The sequence below is a fragment of the Lynx canadensis genome, chromosome E2, assembly GCF_007474595.2.
Source record: "Lynx canadensis isolate LIC74 chromosome E2, mLynCan4.pri.v2, whole genome shotgun sequence".
Taxonomy (NCBI): Eukaryota; Metazoa; Chordata; class Mammalia; order Carnivora; family Felidae; genus Lynx; species Lynx canadensis.
Genome location: NC_044317.1, coordinates 56,092,228 through 56,100,234, shown reverse-complemented (window position 1 = coordinate 56,100,234; position 8,007 = coordinate 56,092,228). Strand labels below are relative to the sequence as shown.

Genomic DNA, 8,007 nt, shown 5'->3' with positions numbered 1-8,007 from the left:
CCTTAGCATAATACCGTCTAGTTCCATCCATGTTGTTGCAAATGACAAGATTTCATTCTTTTTGATTGCCAAGTAATACTCCACTGTATGTGTGTGTATACACACACACACACACACACACACACACTACATCTTCTTTATCCATTCATCTGTCAGTGGACATTTGGGCTCTTTCCATATTTTGGCTATTGTCAATAGAGCTGCTATGATCATGGGGGTGCATGTGCCCCTTCAAAACAGCACACCTGTGTCCCGTGGATAATACCTAGTAGTGCAATTGCTGGGCCATAGGGTGGTTCTATGGTAGTTTAATTTTTTGAGGAACCTCCATACTGTTTTCCAGAGTGGCTGCACCAGTTTGCATTCCCACCAGCAATGCCAAAGAGATCCTCTTTCTCCGCATCCTTGCCAACATCTGTTGTTGCCTGAGTTGTTAATGGCAGCCATACTGACAGGTGTAAGGTGGTGTCTCATTGTGGTTTTGATTTGTATTTCCCTGATGATGAGTGATGTTGAGCATTTTTTCATGTGTCGGTTGGCCATCTGGATGTCTTCCTTGGAGAAGTGTCTAGTCATGTCTTTTGCCCATTTTATCACTGGATTATTTGTCTTTTGGGTGTTGAGTTTGATAAGTTCTTTATAGATTTTGGATACTAACCCTTTATCTGATATGTCATTTGCAAATATCTTCTCCCACTCCATTGGTTGCCTTTTAGTTTTGCTAATTGTTTCCTTCACTGTGCAGAAGCTTTTTATCTTGATGAGGTCTCAATAGTTCATTTTTGCTTTTATGCCTCCAGAGATGTGTTGAGTAAGATGTTGCTGCGACCGAGGTCAAAGAGGTTTTTGCCTGCTTTCTCCTCTAAGATTTTGATGGTTTCCTGTCTTATGTTTAGGTCTTTCATCTATTTTGAGTTTCTTTTTGTGTATTGTGTAAGAAAGTGGTCCAGGTTCATTCCTCTGCATGTCACTGTCCAGTTTTCCCAACACAATTTGCTGAAGAGACTGTCTTTATTACATTGGATATTCTTTCCTGCTTTGTCAAAGATTCGTTGGCCATATGTTTTTTTATGGGTCCATTTCTGGGTTCTCTATTCTGTTCCATTGATCTAAGTGTCTGTTCTTGTGCCAGTACCATACTGTCTTGATGATTACAGCTTTGTAGTATAGCTTGAAGTCCAGGATTGTGATGCCTCCTTCTTTGGTATTCTTTTTCAAGATTGCTTTGGCTATTCAGGGTCTTTTGTGGTTCCATACAAATTTTAGGATTGTTTGTTCTAGCTCTGTGAAGAATGCTGGTGTTATTTTGATAGGGATTGCATTGAATATGTAGACTGCTTTGGGTAGTATTGACATTCAGTGATATTTGCTCTGCCAATCCATGAGCATGGAATATTTTTTCATATTTTTGTGTCTTATTTAATTTATTTCATAAGCTTTCTATAGTTTTCAGTGTATAGATTTTTTTTTACCTCTTTGGTTAGGTTTACTCCTAGGTATTTTGTGGGTTTTGGTGTAATTACAAATGGGATTGATTCCTTGATTTCTTTTTCTGTTGCTTCATTATTGGTGTGTACAAATGCAACCAATTTCTGTGCATTTGATTTTATATCTTGCGACTTTGCTGAATTCAGGATCAGTTCTAGCAGTTTTTTGGTGGCATCTTTTGGGTTTTCCATATAGGGTATCATGTCGTCTGCAAAGAGTGAAAGCTCGAGTTCCTCTTTGCTGATTTGGATGCCTTTTATTCCTGTGTGTTATCTGATTGCTGAGGCTAGGACTTCCAATACTATGTTGAATTAACAGTGGCATGAGTGGACATCCCCGTCGTGTTCCTGACCTTACAGGGAAAGCTCTCAGCTTTTCCCCATTGAGGATAATATTAGTGGTGGGGCTTTCATATATAGCTTTTATGATCTTGAGGTATGATCCTTCTATCCCTACTTTCTTGAGGGTTTTTATCAAGAAAGGATACTGTATTTTGTCAAACGCTTTCTCTGCATCTGTTGAGAAGATCATGTGGTTCTTGTCCTTTATTTTATTGATGTGATGTATCACATTGATTGTTTTGTGGATATTGAACCAACCCTGTTTCCGAGGTATAAATCCCACTTGGTTGTGTTGAATAATTCTTTTAATGTATTGTTGGATCCGGTTGGCTAGTATCTGGAAGATTTTGCATCCATGTTCATCAGGGAAATTGGTCTGTAGTTCTCCCTTTTGGGTGGGTCTTTGGTTTGGAATCATAACCACTTTTTTCTCATGATCTTTTCCCTTTTAACCCACTTATTTCCATCATATTTGTAAGCCATCCACCCAGCATGCATCTCCAGCTCCCTGAACTTTCTGGCACACTTTGCCCCTTGTGCTCTTAAATCCTGCCCTTCAACACTCTGTGACTTTAGCCTTCTTGTGTCTTGTAACCTCTTTCCTCTCCTTCCATGTCCTGGGCTGTCTGCACCATTACCTATACAGCCCTTCCCTTGCTCTCACTTTACCCCTCTCTCCCCACTTCCCCTTCCCATCCCCTCACATGCACACATGCATGGTCACTCTCCTGATATCACAGCTCTGCAGCTATGTGCCTTGAATGGAAATGACAGTGCTCACAGCACAATTGAAATGTTGTGCTTTGTAAATACCCTCTTTACAGGTTATTGGGGGGATGGAAGGAGTAACAAAGGTGAAAAACGCCCTTTTTGGGGCATCTAGTGGTGTGATGAAACTATTTTCCATTTTTGAACATCTTATACAGATACACATGCGATGATGGTGTGTGACTTTGTGCAACTGCGTGTCATAGGGTGTACAAATGCAAATATGTATTGATATGTGTTGAGCCATGGAGGAGTCTGAGTTTATAAAGCAAAGTCTATGTAAGTGTGTGTGTGGTTAAGTATGTGAGGGTGTGTGACTGTATTTGTGTGGGTGTACATGCACATGTGTGTTTGCATATGTGTGTAAGGGTATAAATTAGAGTGTGTGTGTGTGTGTGCGTGTGTGTACTAGAGCTTGTCCACCATTATGGTATTAATCCCTGACTTTGAAATTGGGGGTGCATTAAATACTGAATGAGGATCATAGTGGGCATGTTTGTAGGAAAAAGCAATGGACTAATTAGAACTCATAGGTTTTTTGTTGTTGTTGTTGTTGTTGTTAATTACAGAAGAAAACAAGGCTCCTTATGAAAATTCAGGAAAAAAAATAAATAAGGGCATGAGACTGGTAATCATTCAGTGTTCTAGAATTGAGGAAGTGACATTGGCTTATCTCATAGCTGAAGGAATTGTAAGAATTATTTGTACAAATCATCTGATCCTGCCTATAAAGCCATGCTTTATTAGCAAGTTCATAAACCTCTATCTTTCAATGGATTTTGTTCTATTTATAATTCATATCCCTACTGGGAGTGATAGGGAAGAGTGAATATGGGGAGAGTACATATTGTTATAAGTTTTCCACATCACCTAGACTTCCAAATCAATTGCCATTGGGCTGTGGGTTTCTCGTCCAGAGATTTCCAGTGAAAATTGTCATCTGTGCTTCCTTGACATCTATCAGTTTCAAAGTCCTTCTCAGGTATGTCATCTGTTTCCACTACTCTCCCGTTAATTAAATGATGGTGTGGCTTAGTGGTTTGAAGATTAAGACAGAACTCACTTTTGGCGGTGGGGGGTTGGGGGGGGAGACTTTTCTGGAGAGCAGAGAATCCAGTGAGACACACGAGCTTCCCCTGCCAGCTTCTCACATGTCAGACCTCAGAATTTCTTGCTCCTTCCATCCGATACCCTGTCTGTCTCCAGGGATAAAAGGAAGAGCTTCTTCCAAACTCCATAATGATCTCTTTGGAGATAATACCTACAAACTTGTAATTGCTTTTTTGGTAATTGACAACTGATGAAAAAAAAGTTTGTCACAAATATTCTCAGTTCGCCAAGGCTGTTTTCTCACTGCAGCTACAGGTGAAGAGACAATGCAGTTCCACAGGGAGGCGATGTCACAGAACCACAAACACCTATCTAGTGGTCTGGCTGCCTCCCTATTTATTCCATATGCTGGCTGTTGCAACTGTCACTCTGACCTCCATGCTGACAGCCAGAGGAAGTCAGGTGAGTATTTTCTATTTTGGTGTGAGAGGTAGAGTCTGCAACCAAGGAATGGTATCAGGAGTCTGGTAAGCGATCATCTTGGGAAAAAAAGATTCTTCTGTGTTTCAACCTGGTCCAGAGCCAAAGACACAAGGGAAGGAAGCATACTCTGAGGCTTGAATTGAACTAGTAAAGAGAGAAGGGGTTGTAGACATTTACCAATCTCTGATGGCTCCTGATGTGTTTAGTGTAATCCTCACTGAAAGTGACTATTGGTATTTAATCAAGTGATAAGGAAACCTGGTTCCTAGTGTTTAGGACTGAACTACCAAAATCAATCTGTTGTTCCCACTATGTTACAGGAATCATAGACTAAATTCTCAGGATTGCCAGAGGTGCCTGTAACACTTCTGTGTTGTTAAAAAAAAAAAAAAGTGGGATGAAACCACAGGAATCCTCTAACCTTGTGCAAAAAGGGTATTTCCAAATGATAAATGCAAGAGTAGAAAGGCTTTCTCTGACTGTGTTAAGTGTTTAATGGAGACAGTGATAGTTTCCTATTGAGAATATCCAGGATATGTTCATTTTAGTGAGAAACAGCAGTAAATGAAATGGTAACAGAATAACAATTGGTTTCAGATAGTGGCTTTAGGCCCAATGTATCTGTTGATGTACTATCTGATTTAAAATTTCAGGGCACCTGGGTGGCTCAGTAGTTTGTTTGAGTGTCTGACTCTTGATTTCAGATCAGGTCATGATCCCAGGGTTGTGGGATTGAGCTTCCTGAGCTGAGCATGGAGCCCGCTTAAGATTCTCTTCCTCCCTCTGTCCCTACCCTGCTTACACACTCTCAAATAAAAAAAAAGTTATCTCATGAATTTTAAACTTTTAAGTTTCAATTTATAAAATACACATACATCACATTCTTGAGATTCTGTTTTGAAATGAGTCTATATTTTAATAGTTCATAAATCTTGCCTTATTGTTAGCACTTTTTACTTTAGCCACATATTAATAAACAGGTTCGTTTATGATTTGAAAATGCTAATGTTTAGTTTCTACCTTACATGATTTTATCACATATTGTGGTTCATGTCCCACAGTTCAGGGACTGACATCGTGTTAAATGATTCCTGTGATAGGTGCCATATTGCACCCAGCATAAAAGCATATTAGTGTTTCTGTTGCCATCCCAGAATAGAGCCAATTGTATCTTCTTCAAAGATAATTTGTCATAATGCAGTCCCTGACAGAATTACACTATAATTAATGTATCAATATTTTATTATGAAATCTAAATCTATATTTGTATTTTGTAACGGCCTATACACATAAACGGAAACTTGTCACACAAAATTGTAAAACAAAGTAAAACCAATCTAAAATAAGAAGACAAAGTGTGAAAATGAATAAACATCTGTATTCTTCAGGAACACAGCTAAGTAGTCATGTTAGAATAGTTTAGTGGGTTTTTTTAAATGTTGATTTTTTTTTTTTAATTTTTTTTTTCAACGTTTATTTATTTTTGGGACAGAGAGAGACAGCGCATGAACGGGGGAGGGGCAGAGAGAGAGGGAGACACAGAATCGGAAGCAGGCTCCAGGCTCCGAGCCGTCAGCCCAGAGCCCGACGCGGGGCTCGAACTCCCGGACCGCGAGATCGTGACCTGGCTGAAGTCGGACGCTTAACCGACTGCGCCACCCAGGCGCCCCTTAAATGTTGATTTTTGAGAGAAAAAGAGACCTGGGGGTGGTTGGGAGGGTCAGAGAGTGGGGGATCAGAAGCAGGCTGTGTGCTGACAACAGTGAAGCCAACAACGCAGAGCTGGAACTCCTCAACCTGGAGGTCCTGAACTCAGCTGAAGTCTGACGCTCAACCAACTGAGCCACCCAGGTGCCCCAGAATAGTTTAGTGTTTAAATGCACTGTTTTTGGGGGCCTGGGTGGCTCAGTTGGTTAAGCGTCCTACTTGGTCTCAGGTTATGATCTCATGGCTCATGGGTTTGAGCCCCGGGTCGGGGTCTGTGCTGATGGTTTGGAGCCTGGAGCCTGTTTCAGATTCTGTGTCTCCCTCTGTCTCTGCCTCTCCCCCACTCGCTCTCTCTCTCTCTCAAAAATAAATAAACATTAAAAAATTCTTTTAACGCATTGTCTTTTTACCAGCCAAGCCAAGTCCACCCTTTACCCATAATATGGCTTACATTTAGAGAAATCATTAAACTTTATCTGTCCAAGTCCTCCCTATTTTTCCAATAGAAATAACGCTATTGCCTGTCTCATGGAGTTATGAAGAACACAGAATTTATTATAGGTATGGCCTCATTGGAGTGACTTGTATTTTGTGAGAGCTTTTCAAAGGTGATGTATTCAACTCTTTAAAAAGTGTAATAAGGGGGGCGCCTGGGTGGCGCAGCCGGTTAAGCATCCGACTTCAGCCAGGTCACGATCTCGCGGTCCGTGAGTTCGAGCCCCGCGTCAGGCTCTGGGCTGATGGCTCGGAGCCTGGAGCCTGTTTCCGATTCTGTGTCTCCCTCTCTCTCTGCCCCTCGCCCGTTCATGCTCTGTCTCTCTCTGTCCCAAAAATAAATAAACGTTGAAAAAAAAATTAAAAAAAAAAAGTGTAATAAGAAACATTGAGTAGATATTTCTAAGTATGAACTAAAATTAGTGGAGAACATTGAATTCCAGCCAACATGACATGTGCCTCACGCCTCCTGTTCCCATGCAGGAACCTGGCTCAGAAGAAGAATTTCACTCCTTGGGATTTTGAAGAATGACCGCCATTGATTTGGTAATGGTAATGATCTTCTTATTACAAACTATAGTTGGACTTCTGGGGAATTTTTATCTTCTTTACCATTATCTCTTACTTTATCTAACGGGATGGGGGTTCAGGTGCACAGATTTGATTCTCAAACACTTGACTATAGCCAACTCCTTGGTCATTCTCTCTAAAGGAGTCCCCCACATGATGGCAGTTTGGGGACTAAAAGAATTCCTCAATGATATTAGATGCAAATTTGTTTTCTGTGTTCACAGAGTGTGCAGGAATGTGTCCATTGGCACCGTCTGCCTCTTGAGCCTCTTCCAGATGATCGTCATCAGTCCCAGGGATTCCAGGTGGGGATGGCTAAAAGTGAAAGCTTCCAAGTACCTGGGCAGCTCCAACATCCTCTGTTGGATCCTGAACATTATGTTTAGTATTATCATTCCTATGTATATAACTGGCAAGTGGAGCCACCAAAATGTCACAAAGGCAAAGAGTTATGACTATTGTTATTCTAGAGGTCCTGACTACATAGCACAGTTACTGCATTTAGCATCAGTATTATTCCATGATGGTTTCTGTTTGGGGCTCATGATCTGGGCCAACGGCTCCATGGTCTTAATCCTGCACAGGCACAAACAGCAAGTCCAATACATTCACAGCAACAATCTCTCCACCAGATCCTCCCCTGAGTCTACAGCCACCCAAAGCATCCTTATCCTCGTCATCACCTTCGTATTTTTGTGCATTCTCTCCTTCATCTTTCACAATTGTTCAGTGATTTTTGACAATCCCAGTTGGTGGCTGATGAACACCACTACACTAATCACTGCATGTTTTCCAACTGTAAGTCCCTACATCCTCATGAGCCATGACTCTAGATTGTCCCGGTTCTGCTTTCTCAAGAAAAGAAATACAAAATTGCTTAAATTTATCATAAATGTGTAAGTAATATGCATATCCACAACAATTAGTTTTTTTATTCATTAATTCATTTGATGGTTTAACCACAATCCTGAAACCGTCATATTACAAGAGGGTGATAAACAACACAGACTAGACTTCTGCTGTGAAATGAATAAGTGAAATGCAATTATAAATGAAATATTATATGATTATCATATAAATACTATATAATATAAATGTCTTAATA

The 8,007-nt window shown here is 40.5% G+C and overlaps 1 protein-coding gene across 1 annotated transcript; it reads left to right on the top strand.

Annotated features, from left to right (window-relative positions):
- Positions 1-6,860: 6,860 nt before the first annotated feature.
- On the top strand, positions 6,861-7,802 carry LOC115502188 (vomeronasal type-1 receptor 4-like). The gene has a single exon (XM_030297370.1). The coding sequence runs from the start codon at positions 6,861-6,863 to the stop codon at positions 7,800-7,802; it is 942 nt and encodes a 313-aa protein (XP_030153230.1).
- The last annotated feature ends 205 nt before the right edge of the window (positions 7,803-8,007 follow it).

What these genes read in the sequence shown, in the direction of transcription:
- LOC115502188 (XM_030297370.1), top strand. Translation starts at nt 6,861, where the DNA reads ATGACCGCCATTGATTTGGTAATGGTAATGATCTTCTTATTACAAACT.